This window comes from Dromaius novaehollandiae, chromosome 1 (genome assembly GCF_036370855.1).
Source record: "Dromaius novaehollandiae isolate bDroNov1 chromosome 1, bDroNov1.hap1, whole genome shotgun sequence".
Taxonomy (NCBI): Eukaryota; Metazoa; Chordata; class Aves; order Casuariiformes; family Dromaiidae; genus Dromaius; species Dromaius novaehollandiae.
In genome coordinates, this window is record NC_088098.1 from 146,079,866 (window position 1) to 146,095,931 (window position 16,066).

A 16,066-nucleotide genomic window follows, 5' to 3' on the forward strand; every position below is an offset into this window, starting at 1 on the left:
AGCATCCCCCCACAGAGGAAAGTTTTGAAAGAAAATCCATGAGCTCACCAAGATAGAAACCAGGAGAGAAAATAGCCTGATTGCCTTTCTTTTTGTTTGTTTGTTTAAGTACAACATCTTCAAGTTTTTTCTTTTTGCAGGAAAGCGAGCAAATGGCTGGTGCAGGGCAAAATGTATGTTAAACCACGCCGTGATCTCTTGAAATTGCATGCGTTTACACTGCAGTTTGGGGAAGTTTCCCAGTGCACTGCTCTCCTGGAGCTGTGGTTCCAGTTAGGTGCCGGCTGCTGTGTTCCCATCGCTCCTTGAGCCGATTCTGCTGCTGGCTACAGTGTCTGAGCTCTTCCAGTGCAGTGACCCCACAGAAAACTACCTTCCCCCTCCTTTTTCTGTAATGTCCCAGTTCAGGGTCTGATGAGAACCAGAAGCAGCCACGGCTGGGAGGGGAGGAGGAGGACGACAGTGGCTAGAGGTTGCTGGGGAAGGGCAGCTTGGGGCATAGCAGAAGAGCTGTTAATCCTTCTGGTTATTCCAGGTTTTTGAAGGAGCTCAGATCTGTAGAAGAATAAGTTAATTTGTTGGGGAGGAGGTTATGGCTTGAATCCTTGTGGGGAAGAATATGAAGAGAATTTTTTCATAGGATGCTCTGGAACCTGTCCTTTGGGGAAAGATTTGGGAGGGAGTCACAGACTATTTGAAAGAGTTTGGAGGTAAAGGGAGATAGAAAACAGGAGAACAGAGCCGACTATTGAGGGAGCTGCAGAATAGCAAAGAGGAGGCCTCTTTTAAGATCTAAGCTTTTAAGATCGTTCCCTTTTAAGATGGATCATTTTAAGATGTATCCCTTTTAAGATCTGGCTTACTCACTAGAGCCAAACTTTCTGAAGCTTCCCATACCATGTTTACTTCCAGCTGCTTCGGTATTTGGAACGTGCTGCTCAGTTGCAAAAAGAAAGCTGAGGAGTGCCAGTGGCTTTGGAGGTAGCCCTCAAATGTGTGTACTTAATGGAAATGGAAATAATCCCAGTTCACTGTCAACAAAGCAGTGCTGAAGTTTAAATGGTGTTTTCATACGACAAAAACCTAGATGATCTTGAAAGGGCAGTAAACAACATACTAGATATGAATAACAGTAGCATATTTCTTTCTAGCAAAGTAAACACAAGGCACAGGCTCTGTCATCATTCCCAGGTACAGGTATATGCTTAAATATTATGAATGTTTCTGTTGAAAAGAATGGCCTGACTGCTGGCACAGACTTAATGATGTCTTCTGAGTCAAAGAAATTATTGTAGCTAGCATTTGAGGATTTGTATGAAAGTGAACATGCAGTAAAGGTCAGTATAGTACCTAGTTTCTTGGGAGCAGTTTTACTGAGGCAGATTAGCAGATTTCACTTCACAGTAGTCAAATAAGTACTCTGCAGAAAACAAATCATAACACAACTAGACCATTTTTTTTTTCAAGATCAAGTTTGTCATTAGTCTGCAATTTAAGTCTACAATTAATAGCCAATTTTTGTCCTAATCTTTTAGGTACTAGAATTATTTTAAGATCTGGAACATGTTTGATTTGAGTCTGTAGGTGTGAATTGAGATTGTTTTGTAGAAAATGAAAAGTGACCAAAGTAAAGAGATCCAACCAGCTTCATGTCGCATGTGTTGATTTGATCTGACTTCCTAAATTAGTTAGTATACAGCTGAAACTTGGCATCTGCTGTTTGAGTGCTGTTGAGATAGGATTTTGGAAGCAGAGATGGGACGTAATCCTTTACTAATTTTCCATACTTTACTAGATCTATTATATATGAACACCATTTGTTTCTATTGAGAGATGTGCAAATCAGAAACAAGGATTATATGTTGGATTATTCTTACACCTAACCTTATTCCATCTGCAGGAATAGAGGTATTTAATTAAAATTGCTTTCCGAGAGAGAAGGAGCAAAAAGCCTTGATTAATTTGCCTTGCAGAATGCTATGCATATACAGGTAATTCAGCCATTCACAAATTTCACCCACAAATTAAATTATGGAGAGGAGGAAAGCTGCATGCAATTAAATTAAACTAATTTTTCTAAGACACTTGTTCTTTTTTCGGGGCTTCATTATGCATATCTAGTTTTTCACAAAAGTGTAGTTCTGTAGTCAGTACAGTACAGCTAGGTGTAATCTGAGATGCCATTGCTCAAGCATTAATGAAAACTTGGCAATGTGTTTCTGCCACAGGGAGCCGTTCTCCCACTCGGGAGCCGTTCGTACTTTCAGTGTTATTTTTGTTCCACCAAAATTGCCTAGGTAGTTCTGTAAACTTTCATCTGTTCTGCCAGTAAATCAAGGATTTTATTTAAGGGGAATTAGTGCAGTATTGGTATTGGCATTTGGAACAACTGCACAGTAAAGATGGGGTGTTAGATTTTCTACACAATGACACAGTAATGATGGCAGTGGTTTTAGGAGTAAGAGCAAAATGCACCACCTTTTCTTTGCCGCTTTAACCTGAAGCTTTCCTTATCCACATGAAATGCTTTTTGTCCTATAGACTTTCCTGTTCTTTTCTTCAGTTTCCATGTCTAGAGAGGGTATGGTGAGACAAAGGATTTTCAGGACATCTCCTGCTGCTCTGCTTTTAAGGTGCTTTTTTCAGGATTGCCCAGATCTTTCAGAGAGGAAAAAGGAAATCACAGTTTACAAGCAGCATCCTTCCCTCTCAAGCCTATATTTTTTGTAGTTTAACTCTTTATTATCTTTCTTAAACTATATGCTGCTTGTTCTTTGCTTCCCATTCTGTCATCTTCAAATTGCTAAAATTAGTATTTTGTCTTCAGCAAGCATAGTCTGAACCAATATAACCAAAGATCTTGGCTACAGGCCAATGTTCAAAGGTAGCTGGTAACCCTGGGAAAGACTGTACCAATGTGAGCAGAGGTGGGGTAGTTCCCTAGTTTAAGCATGCTGTAATAGTACCATATGGGATTTTTCAGAAGAATTTCAGAGTGTATTTTGAAGAGTCTCTGTCGACTCTGTTAAGGAGTCAAGGAACTTAAATTGCTTTTCCTAGCAGAGGCCCTACCTCTTCTTAGCATGATCAAAACACAAATACATAGTTTGTGGTATATTCACCAGAACAACAGATGACCACTGTCATTGGGCCATGCTGTACCTGCCCATTAGATTTTGCTTTGAAAGCACTGCAACTTTTGTTCCTAAACCACTCCCAGATACTCCTGAAAATGCACTTTTGAGTGTGTGAGCAGGTTGTTTTGGAAAATTTTCATCTGTATATAAAATAATCCACAAAGATCTAATTAGACATTTAATTCCACTTTAAATACATTAATGGATTTTTTTTTTAGGAGAATGCTTAAAACTGCATTTTAAATTTCTAATAGGTAAACCCTGATGATGTGTTGCTTGTGTACATATTAAGGAACATGGGTGATTTTGTGCTGTTCTCAAGGGAAGAAGGGAACTGTTCCTCCAAGTCAAGTTGGGCCACTGCTTAAATGTTTGCAGGATCAGGAATATAATTTTCAGTGTTTGGGGTCTGTTTCTTACCTTCTTTTCCATCATCACTTCTGCTTTCTCATTCCCAACTCACCACCTCACCCCCTGGACACAAAGTACCTGAAGTTGTTTGTCTACTATTTTTTTTAAATGGCAGTTTTGAAAAGCAAAGCTTTTGAAGTTCAGGATAACTTAATGGACTTTTGCTTTCAGAAGGGCATCCAGTCTTGGTATGAGGAAAGCATTTGACTTGACTTCTAGCAGTTGATCTTTAGAAGACCTTTCTTGCTAGGTTTGGAAGACCTGTCATTGATAGAGGAAAAATACAGGGGGAAATACTTAGGCACTGTAACTAAAACACATTGTGGGTACCCGGTAAAGCTCAACAAATTGAACCCTTTCATTCTCTCAGTGTGCCTCTTTCTTTTTTCTTCCTAGCATCAAATAATTCATGTGAAAATTTTTCTGCCTCATCAGGCTGCCTTTTCAACTTCATCTTTAAAATGTGGGTCCCAGAACTCAGTGTTCCAGCATCTCTGCTGCCATCACTGTGAGCCGAAGCGCTTAAACAACAGACACAAGCACACACTGCCCCGCTGCTTAAACACCCAAGGGCTGCAGTTGGTCTTTTTATTGCAGCACTGAACTGGAGCTGATCTTGTCATACTGACAATCTTTTTCAGAGCTGTTAGTTTTCATTAAATTGTCTTAAGTGTTATGGGGGGGGGGGGGGTTGCTGGTGTGTTTGTATGACCTGTTTGCTTTTAGCTGCATTTAAATGCAGTCTCCTTTCAATAAATCAAGGTCAGCAAGTGCTCATTACAATTGACCTGTCTCCATTATTTTTTCAGTTCTGTTTTTATCTTTTCTATTGAGTCACTTAAGGTAAACTATTGAATGGTGTTGGGTTTGAAATTTATCTCCACTGAATACATATAGAAACACTCACTTGCTACTTTTTATTGAGAAATAGTTCTTCAAGATGTTACAAAGCTAGCCCTGAATCCACTTACTATACAATTTATTGATGTTCTGCTTTACTAAATTTAATGTTTTGTGGCTTTCTATAGAAGTGTGTGGGTTAGCTGTATGGTTCCTTCCTTCATTGTGAATTTCCAGTTCCTCTGTTGAATTTGAGGAATTTGCTTGGCACAGATCCGCTCCAGCCTGTATTTTATGTTTGTGTGTTTCCCTCTGAGCCACTGCCTTGTTGTTGGGTAAATAGAGAAGTCTAATCTCTGTAGAAAGTGCTCATCAGTTGAGTCCAAGGAAGGTATGGGGGGGGGGGGTATATGTGTTTTCTCTTTCCTTTTCTTGTCTTAATTGCTTTAAATGTGACCCTGCTTTGAATGTGATTCTATGGAGATTTAACCACAGGACTTCTTAATTCAGTGTAATGGAAGCTGCTGTATATCGTGTATCATTCATAAACTTTGTGCTGTGTATTTTCTTCTGTCATCAGTCCTGAGGTTTTGGGTTGCTTTTTAAAAGGGACAGGCTTCTGCAAACAGATGGAAGATGCATGAAAATGCTGATAGAAACAAGCTGTAAAAAGCATAAAAGCTGTCTGACCTACTGCAACTCCCTAGTCCTTCTCGCCCATCTCGCACATCACTTCAATCTCGGTGATTCTGACCAATTCATGTCAGCCTCCCTACAGAGGCTGCCTGCACCTTGGCATTACTGGGTTTGATTTTTTAATCAAGGGTCTATGTAACCTTGCTTTGCAGGGTGAGAAGGTAGAGCTGAAAATCCACCAGGGTGGATTTAAGCTTCACTGTTGTTTGGGAGAAATTCGATGGTACATAAAATTACATGTTTTTGAAAAACATAATTTTAGCTAGTTTTTAACAATGGGAAGACTTTGAAACAAGGTTCTGACTGTGCTTGTCAGCAGGATCTAACATACCTTTGCCAGCAGCGTTTGCCTTGGGATTTTTGTGTTTAATTGTTTGATCATCTTTGGGCATCTGTGGTGTTAGCAGAGTCCCAGCCTGACACCACCCGTGTTCTCTTTATCTTTAGCTCTCTGCTCCTTGCTGGTTCTGTCGTGCTTGAAAAATAACAGCTGTGAATTGAGTGTGTCGGGTGGTGCAGCAGGTTGTGAGACAGAAATAGAATCAAGAATGTGAGGCTGGAACAGGGCTTAATAGCAGACAAGGGCCCTATTCTGTCTTCCTGCTTCTGGAAATTATTTTCTAGCCTCTTACACTAGCTCCCTTTCCCAGGAGTAAGAACCTAGGCACTCCATTTTGCATGATTTATTGAACTGCTAAGGTCAGTACACCACTGGCTTAACATTTAATAACCTTCTGATTTTTAATGTATTTAAATACTGCTCCATCCAATTTCCTGTAGGCTGCATGTGTGTAAGTAAAAAAATCTTGTGTTGAGACATGAAGAGAGGAGTATAAACTTACACCATTGGTTTGTTGTGCTGAGATACAGTATACTTATGCATATTCAGTGAAAGCTTTGTATAATCAAATTAGTTAGAAAACTTGTGTGCTTTTGTAACAGAAAGAAAAAGTAGTCCAAATCCATGTGACTGTTATCTCCATGACCAGAATCTTTTTTCTGCATTTACAAGTTAGTAAATGCATCTGTATAATAATCACTAGAAGGATTACTTTCTGGCTCGTAAGATACTTTTTTTTTTTTTTTTTTGCTTCTCTCTTGATTTCAGGTATCTTGGAGTTTTTTCACCATCAGTTGAAGGACATTGTAGAATATGCAGAACTGAAGACTGTGTGTTTCCAGAACTTGCGGGAAGTGGGAAATGCTGTGCTCTTTTGCCTGCTCATTGAACAGAGTCTGGTAGGTGCCTACAGTGCTAGTTTAAAACCCATCTATGTCTCAGAATGTACTCTAAATTTTTTGTTACTAATGTCATGAATAATAAGGTTGAAATATTCAAGTTTTCTAATGCTGATGTACAGATGGGTAGAAACAGTTCCTGCTTCATTCTCTCACAGCCTTGCATAGGCTTTGATGTCTGTGAGATAGCAGTGATGCCTGACTTTGCTGAGTGAGATACATTGCCTCTTGCAGCGTGCCTGAGGATCAAATACTATGACTCTTTCTGTAACTGGACTATTGCAGCTGATCTGATCTGAGTTAGGGAAGAGCATGAGTGTGTGACTACCTGTGTCTGAGGGGTCCGCAGGAGAGGAAAGAGGGCAGCCTTGAGCTTCTTGGCAGTCATCTTTTCCTGAAACAGGGAGCAGGCTGGGGGCCAAATAAATTCTTCTAGTGGCTGCAGCCTCCTGCCAGCCACCTCTTTCCAGATTCCTTGGCCTTCTCGCTGCTACACACTTAGCTGTGCCCTGTCTAAAATGTCCTGGGGAAGAAGGGTAGCCAGGAGCTAATGGCAGGCTAATTGTCCTGGAGGGCAAGACATGGCCCGCAGAGTGTGGGCTGGGCACCTGTAATATAGAGAAATAAATGTATCTAGGCTCCGAAGAATTAAATAATAGCATCTCTGCAGTCCCCCCTTTTGTCTGTTATGTGCACAAAGTAGGCTGAAAGTGAGGGACCAGAGTTTTGTATGTTTTTTTGCAGTGTCTTTGCACTGTAGTGTCAGGAAGACAATGCAGAGGGGGGCAGAGAGCAAAATAGAAATGTCAGCTACAGTTCAAGATGCAGGGGAGAACCCCATTGGACCTGGAGCATCCTTTCTTGATCTACACAGTTTCATTTACTGTGATGGTAGTGCATCTTACCTCTTAACATCATGCAAGTGAGCCATTGTAGCTAAATGTAAAAACACAAGAATGTAATGTATTTCATGCATGTTTTGTTAGAAATTGGTTCAATTTCTATGTGGTAATGATTCTTCTTCTGTTTTTCTTGTTTTCTGTTGTCAAGGAATCTGAATACCTTCCCCCCAAAGTGTCCTGAGATTGCGGTAATTCCACAGTCAGGATGGAACAACAAGTTTTTAGGTTGAAATGTTATTTTTGTTGTAGAGGGGGTGTGGGTCAGCTACTGCTGACTTTGCTTATAGCCTGCTGCAGTGGCAGCTAGAGCCCCAGTAATTAGCTCTCTTTGGCTTTTCAGTACTTTTGTCCTCACTCTATAGTGATAGCCCTCCTACATCTTCTTGAGTGGAGTATTTTTTCTACCTTTTTTAGGCATTCCTTGAGATGACTGATTTGGTCTCCTCACGTCTTCCTTTAAAACCCTACCAACAGGTGGTTCCTACATTCAGGCACAGCGAGGCTACTCTCTTTATATCAACTAGTTGTGCATCTGTTACTGTTATCTTCCACCCCTGCTTGTTGTTCCTGTTGTCGTCTGAAACATTGCGAAGTTAACATGGATTTCTCGGATTTCCTTGTTCCTGTTAGGATGGCTGCCATTGGCGTCTGCTGTGCCAGACATTCAGCAGCTCTCTGAGCTTGAACCAAGCTGTGAAAACATCTCTAGCTTTTCTGTTGCTTCCTGTACACCTAGCCTCTACTCTTCAGCATGCAAAGCAACCTGCTGTTGAGGGCACTGTGCTACAACTGCCATTTATCCCTTCCTGTCATTTTCTTTTCCCAGTCTTCTTTCTCCTTATTACAATCTCCTCTTCAAACAAATCAGCCAGACCTGTAATTTCTTGTTCATATGCTTTTTTGTGCTTGTAGGGGGAAAGGTGGGCATTGCCTGTGGGCCAGAAAAGCATGCTGTCTTCCCTTTCTCAACCTGGGTCATGCCTTTCAAGATTTGGGTAGAGGTCTCTCCCTGTGTGTGTGGGGCATGCTGCCCGTGCTGTGCAGGCATGAGCTGCTGCTGGGGCCTGCCTCGGTGGCCTGGCAAGTCAAGTCGATCTGTGCTGACTGGGAGCCAACTACATCATTTCCTCAGCAGGCTGGCTGGGGCCCCGCTGTTGCACCAAAATAAATCCAAACGTAAGACTCCTACTTCTCTAGGGAGTATTAAAACTGTTCACGTTGGATAAAATAATGAAGATATACTGTTCCTCAGAGAATTTTTCTTGGCTTCAGAAGATCTTGCCCAAGTTTTAGTGAGTAATAGGAGGGCCAGGTGATAAGCAGTGAAACCATATTCAGTAATGGGATAACTGAAACAATAAAAAGAAACTCGATTGCTGGTATAGGCTTGAAGTTCACAGGGTACATGGTGAAAGGTCAGGTAGGTGAAAGCCCTCAGCCGCTCCTGAGGGTGTACTGAAGTGACACCAGTGTTGGAGTTAGGTTCTTTTGGACACTGTCTTGGTGATGCTTTCTAGTAATACAGCCCTACTTGCTGACACTCCTGTTTTTGTCCTAGAAGGTGCCATGATGTCTTGTTATGTTTCAGTAGTTTTCCATTGTGGTCATCTATCATAACTAAACTAGACTTTACCCCTATGCAAAATTTAGTTGGTCGTACATCTCTGCTAGTGGGTGGGCCTTGTTAATATTCATTCCTTAGCATATTCTTTTTCACATTATTGACATGAAGGAACTTGACCTAAGATAAGCCACAATGACCCTGGTGCCCTGGGCTTGCCAGGGATATGCCTGTTAAATGTCCCTGGCACTGGGTGATTACAAATGAGAACAGCTTGTGGTCCAGAAATAAACAGAGAACCACAACAAAGTCATTTTTGTGTTTTCTCTGCACATACCGCAGCCAAGAGCCATAAGATATCTCTCTTCCTTCCCCATGTCCTTAAAGATGTAAAATTGTTCCTGACAGGTGGTTCGCTGTTGCCCTCATGCGTCTCAGCCTTTTTTGCTGGGTGATGTTCCTGACATGCTAACGGCTTGTGGGAATAGTGTTGGTAAAAAATAACCAAGCAGTGAGTCATTTTCTTCACAGTTCTGTTTGTCTGCACAGAATCCGTCTGCCACTTTCACATTGAAATTGCTCCTTCTGAATTAGTCTTTTTAATAAATATCCTGTGCTTTAAGAACTACCAATTCAGGGTGGGAGGACAGCTGCTGGAGTTTATTTGTGAATCTGGGGTAACCTCCTGAAATCAAATTGTCTTCGGAAGTAATTTTGTGAAAAGAGTGCTCAAAGCAGTTATGTGCGCAGCTCTGACAGTAGAGGCTGGCTGCCCTCTGGTGTTTCTGTGATAGCATCAGCATGCTTTAGGAAACTCTTTTTTTTGGACTTGTTGTGGTTTGGGGATTTCTTGTTCCTAAGTACCTCTCGTTTCCTTTTTGTTCTAGTCGCTAGAGGAAGTGTGTGACCTGTTGCACGCAGCACCATTCCAAAACATCCTGCCGAGAGTTCATGTCAAAGGTATAGACTAAGTTAAAATACCTTCCTGTGGTATTACCTTCTACTTTTCTTGCCTGCTGCCGCATTTTTGGTGACCTTGCCACTTCCGGATATCCTTTACAAAACTGCTGTTAATTTGTAAGAGTGTTAACTATTCAGTTCTGTTTGCATGGCTGAAAAATGTGTGCTTAGAGAGGCTCAGAGCAAGGCAAAGATGAGGAATACAGTGACAAGGACAAGGGGCATGTCTGGCGCAGTATGTACTTATGGTGAGAGGCTTTTCAGAAGATGCTGTTTAGTTGTCATCATTTTCAATTAAATTGGGTAGACTTGATCAAGGTGTCCAAAGACTGTCTTCCTGAGTCAGCAGATTAAGTAAGCACAAGTGGTCCCTGTAGACTTACTTTTCATGCTTTTGTCCTAAATTGGGAATACAGGGGTGAACGTTTGCAGGATCGCTTCCTTGCCGTATCTGCTTTTCTCATCCTTCATTATTAGAAAGTGACATTTTTCCCCCCTCACTCTTCTGCTTCTTTCTGTATTGCTCCTCTGCCTCCTCTCCTCTCTATTTCTCACTGCCGAAGCAGCTGGTTTGTTCTGCTCACAGCATTCCCAGAAGCTAAACAGCTTCGCGAAGCTTTTCAGACTCGCTGTAGCTACTTGCTCTGTGCATAAAACTAACTAGATCATTGTAAATAGTATTCTCCCCCTCACCGGAGAACATTTCCTGCTTGCCAGTGATGAGTGGGTGCCAGCTGCTTTTTTTAAGCAGCTTTCTGCTTCTTGCCATACACAAAATTCCACCCTCATTATAACCCACCTTCTAAAGTCAAGCATTTCATGTATGATTAGGATAATTTAGTTGGCTTAGTACAAGTGGGAGTCAAATATGTTAGCAGCAGCATAATAGAGTATTATTTTCTGTCTTGAATCTAGTTAGTTAATTTAATGCATCCCACTATAAATCCTTGGTTTCTTTTTGTTTGAATGTACAATGTAACCTTTCAGACTATGCATTTTTTTCTAAAAGCATATTGAAAATTAACCAACTACTTAGAACTGAAATTACCTCTTAAAATAACAGCCTGCCCAGTTTTATTCCGTACTGAATAAAAATTGTATTGAAATAAGGACTTTTTTCGTTAATTCCAGTTTATAAAATTAGAAAGTCAGCTACCAGTTAAATGAATCAGGGCTCCTTTTTTTTTTTCTTTTCTTTCAGAGGGTGAAAGACTTGATGCTAAAATGAAGAGACTAGAATCAAAATATGCTCCACTACATCTAGTTCCTCTGATTGAAAGATTAGGAACACCACAGGTAATATTACTGATTTGTGTCAGAGGCAATTCAAGAAATTTCTAAGCACTAAAAACCCTGATCTTTCGTATAGTGCTGTTACTTGTGTCAGAACTTCAACCTGCATGTCAAAGTTGTTCATGCAGCAGGATTTGTATTAGATATGTGAATTTAGTAAAGCTGCTAAAGCTCAGAATTTTGGAATATTTGAGACTGGGATTGAGGTGATATGTTTTGGGGAAAATGATAACTTTTATGTATGTTACATGATTTCCTCTTAGTATAAAAATAAGGGGCAGCCTGTGAGTTCCTAGTGCAAAGTCCACCAAAAGCAATCAGTTTTCTTTGTGTTTAGTATAATGATCTTTTGTAAGACTTTTTTCTCTCAGCCAATAAATCAGAAACTCTTTGAAAATGAACTGTCAATTGAATTGAGTTTTCCTGAAAACAATGCCCGAAGAGAACATTCTCTCTCCTCTGCATTTGTCAGCGAACTGTCTTTGCAGCTTCAGCACTGTTTTCCTTTCTATCAGTGTGAGGGGTATATTAATTCCCTGTGAACCGTAGCAGTTGACAAGCAATTGAATTGTGAATATTAGAAACTAAGAGCAGAGTGCTCTGAAGCAAAGACCTCAGACTGCTTTTATCATAGCATGCGGTGCAGTTAGGCAGGTACTGCTGCACTGCAGGAGAGAGCATGCAGTGTGACAAGCTGGGACAGGTGTTAACTGGGCATTGCCATTTGTTGGTCTTACATGAATCTGTTCCTGCTGTCTCTGAAGCTTTCCTGTCTCCAACAGCAGCAGCCCAGGGAGAGAGCAAGAAGAGTGCAGGAAAGAGCTACTCTGCTGCCTGCACCAGCAGCAGAGCGCTGAACCCTTTGGTTTTGTTTTCTGGCTCCATTCAGGCACAGGATTCTTTAAACTTCTTTGGGACTAGTCCAGGATTAGCATTACTGCAGTTGTAGTTGTACATTGCTACGGCAGTGGCCAAACTATCTTTTCGAAAAGTGTTTTATAGTTTTCTCTGAATTTTTCTCCCACTGAACTGAACCCAGGGGATTCAGGGCTACAGACATATGACTTCACTTAAATCCAGGATAAATTTTTCATAGAATAAAATCAGTGAAATTGAAAAATATGTGGAGTGCTTTTTGTCTTTTTAAAAATAAAAGCTTGTGGTCAAGTGGCTATTATCAGACCATGTTTGAGCAGCTCGCGCTGTGTGCTTTCCCATCAGTGTGCTCCAAAGCAGAGAGCAGTATGGGAACAGGAGTGCCTAGGTGAGCTATGCTGTGGTGTTTTCCTTCTGTCTGATTTATTAGCTCACAGGGGTCCCTTTTAAGAACCTGACCTGGAAAAAGGCCTGTAAACAGAAAGCACGCTTTGCGTGACCAGCATTTCAAGATTTTACACTTTCTCTTCTTTCTGTCAATCTTAGCAAATCGCAATCGCAAGGGAAGGTGACTTGCTGACCAAAGAGCGACTCTGCTGTGGGCTGTCCATGTTCGAGGTTATCTTGACAAGGATCCGATCCTTCCTGGATGACCCCATCTGGCGGGGGCCCCTGCCCAGCAATGGGGTGATGCATGTGGATGAGTGCGTGGAGTTCCACCGCCTCTGGAGCGCGATGCAGTTCGTCTACTGCATCCCTGTGGGGACACACGAGTTCACTGTGGAGTACGTATCGCTGGCTATCAATGATGCGCCTGCATGCAGCACCCCTTCGGTGTTTTTTTTCCTGTAACTGGAAGGGGGTCACAAAACATAGTAGAGGCATTTGTTCCTGTATCTGCAATAGCTTAGTGCAAAAACAAGGAAAAGTGCTGCTGTCAGTGGGAAGGGCTCTTAATGCCTGAACACAAATGCTATTATATCTTCAGAGAAAATAAGCAGCTACTTTAAATATTTCCAGCATATAATAAATGTTCCCTTGACAAAACAGTCCTGGTACACGTCTCTCAATGGCAGTGATACCATTCCAGATGCTGAACACGTGGGCACATATTTATGACAAATATTTTCTTCTGGGAATTAAGAGCAAGAATGAGCACTTAGATGTTAGTGTGATACAGTCCTAAGTTTTGTTAGTTTTTAGTAATATCCTTATTTTTGAAAAAACATTGAGCTGTAATGTGCTTTTCAGTGCCCAGTTATGGAGGCAATGATGTAGGACTTCTGCTACCTTTCATCTGCAGCCCAAAAGAGTGTGGTGGTGATAAATTCCTGCTTTGTTTTCTTTTGTAATGGTAATGCTGCTGGAGACTAATGGGAAGTAAATATTTTTGGAGTAACTGTAAATCATATAAAATTGTGCGGGGGAAGCTGTTTTTTGTTAAGCATCCATTTGTAGCACTTGTAGTATCTGCAGAAAGAGAACTTCATTTGCAGGAGATTTTACAGATTAATGTCTAACATATTCTAGGGTGACATTATATATATTTTAGCATAATGGCTGATGTATTCAACATTTCCTATAGATATGCTTTTGAAAAATTAGGTGGAATATGCACTTTTTGTGTTCTGTTTTCTCTTGTAGACAGTGCTTTGGAGATGGCTTGCACTGGGCTGGCTGTATGATCATTGTGCTTTTGGGGCAGCAGCGTCGCTTTGATGTGCTGGATTTCTGCTACCACTTGTTGAAAGTCCAGAAGCATGATGGCAAAGATGAGGTCATAAAGAATGTGGTATGTTGAAAACATCTGTTCTATATTCACTATGCTAACAACAAAAAAAGACCTGTTTGTATTCAGCTGCACTGCAGCCCCAACAGTCAGTTTATAGAATGAAAAGTTGAAAATTAAAGCACCAGGGTTTTTAAGAAAAAAAAAATAAAGCATTACTGCTGGAGTTTGAAGACTGGGTAGTTACAATTTTAATTTCCTTGATACTTTCTTAACACTTCCCATCTCATATACATACACTCAGATAGGACAAGGTTGTTGTAAATTGCCCTCTTTTGTACAAATAGCAGCACTGTTAAAAAACAAAATGCTCATTGGGTTTTTACATTGGATTTTCACTAGATTAGCAGTGGAAGGGAAACATAACACTGTCGTGAGAGGTGAGGTAACAGCATTTGGTGCTTTTTTGTCTAAAGCTGTTTATCTCTAAAGTTAATTCCTAGGTGTCTGTTTTTTTGATGTTTGCAGCCTTTGAAGAAAATGGTTGAGAGAATTCGCAAGTTCCAGATTCTGAATGATGAAATAATTGCTATTTTGGACAAGTATTTGAAGTCTGGTGATGGAGAGAGTACACCCGTGGAACACGTGCGCTGCTTCCAGCCACCTATTCATCAGTCCCTGGCCAGCAACTAGACTTCCCACTTTTTATTTTAGTTACAATATTTTTTTCACCTATTTAGGCTAAAAGTTTGAGAAAGGAAAAAAAAAAAAAAAAAAAAACCCAAACCAACAGTTTTAAGAAATAATCTCATCTGCCTTTTTCAGTATACCTGTGCCATTTGAGTGGTGCTTTGCCCTCTTCAGTCTCCAAGCACAGTAACTGTATACAGTCCATACTTATTTTTCTAGACTAAAATTTTATATACTTTGATTAAAAGCTTGCAAATGTAAAAGGCTTGTTTTTGAAATCTCTTTGCATTCCTGTATACTGAGGTGACCATTTTAGACTGGACTGGCATTTTTTTTCCTCCTCAGCTATCAGAATAATAGCTGTGGAGGATAAGAAACTGGGTTCTGTAGAAAATTTTTTAGAAATCAATTCCTAATTTTTTGTATTAGAGCATTAATTGCTTAATTAGCCTTTATTAAAAAAAAACCAAACTACTGCTGGTGCTTTGTGAATAATTTTTGTAGTCAATTATGTTTTCCTCTTTGCAAAACTATTCTACTGTTATCAGTGACTATGGAAATGAAGGCTAATTAAAGTGATCATTTTAAATTACATAAAATGGAGGTGACTGATAGTATTCTGAGCTTTTAAAAAGGCAGCAGTTTAATAGATTAGAATGGGGTCTGTTTGCTTTTTCCTAATGAAAGTTTATACCATAACTTATCTTTTGGTTGGAGATCATACTTGTGTACTAAGCTACGTGTTTACAAATGATAAAGAGTTCATGTTTAGAAGAGTCATGAATACAGTGAAGAGGTGTAATCTATCCCAGTACATAAGCTTTAATGAAATTAATCATGATTTACTTACAGAGACTATTTGTTTAATTACACTTACTGTATTATGCAAACACTGCATCAGTAAAAATTGTTTGGAAAACTTTGCAACTGTAAAACTTGCATTTTAAAACAACCTGTCCAGCCATGAGATTCTAATAGCTTTAAGACCTCTTGCTTTCTTACTGCAGGATGTTACAGAATTTTTCAGTGGTGTTATATAGTCACTTAGCTGTTAGGATCAACCCAAAACTATCTTACCAAAACTATCTTACCAAAACCAAGGTAAGTTAAAAAGGCTGGAATAGACACAGATAGTTAATTACAAGTTTTAGCCAAGATGTGGATTTCTGGATATGTTCTAACCAGTACAGTGCAAAACTGTCTAAGAACACATCTCTTTAAGGACCAGATTTTTCTCTCTTCCCTCATACTAGTTTAAAGTTTGGTTCAGCTCTTTTTGAAGGTTTCAATCCAACAGAATTAAGTCCAGGAATGGGTGAAAAAGTGTGTCTAATGGGCTGTGAGCAGGAGATGAGGAAGGTGTAGGTATAGGCAGGGCTGGGCAGGAAATGATCTTGAGGAAAGAGGAGAAATGAGATGAAATTCCTCAGCAAAATAAGAGGGTGGAGATGTGCCAGGCAATCTGTAAGCAAACTTTCACCAACACAAGTTTTCCCAGGATTTTGTGCTTGAGAGGTGCCTTTCTGGAAGGGCTTCTGTTGTGGTGAGAGCATGTGCAAGGCTGCCACTGAGGGTAGCAGACCCAGTGGAAGTGGGAAACACATGTGCTTTGTTACACCACTTTGTTTCAGGATTATCTTTCTTTTACAAGATGCTGCTTGGCCACACAGTTTTAAGCAACATTTCTTTTTCGTTCTGCACAACACTGTGCCAACATGATGTCTGATCAACC

At 40.4% G+C, this 16,066-nt stretch overlaps 1 protein-coding gene across 2 annotated transcripts in view; it reads left to right on the forward strand.

The window, feature by feature from the left end:
• CYFIP1 (cytoplasmic FMR1 interacting protein 1) overlaps positions 1-15,257 on the forward strand; it is an 82,751-nt gene extending 67,494 nt beyond the window's left edge. For both annotated transcript variants that reach the window (XM_064501709.1, XM_064501707.1), the window contains exons 26-31: positions 6,193-6,323; positions 9,674-9,746; positions 10,948-11,042; positions 12,462-12,700; positions 13,560-13,707; positions 14,173-15,257. In XM_064501709.1, coding sequence (XP_064357779.1) covers positions 6,193-6,323; positions 9,674-9,746; positions 10,948-11,042; positions 12,462-12,700; positions 13,560-13,707; positions 14,173-14,337 — 851 coding nt within the window. In that variant the 3' untranslated portion in view covers positions 14,338-15,257. The remainder of the gene's footprint in view (positions 1-6,192; positions 6,324-9,673; positions 9,747-10,947; positions 11,043-12,461; positions 12,701-13,559; positions 13,708-14,172) is intronic.
• The last annotated feature ends 809 nt before the right edge of the window (positions 15,258-16,066 follow it).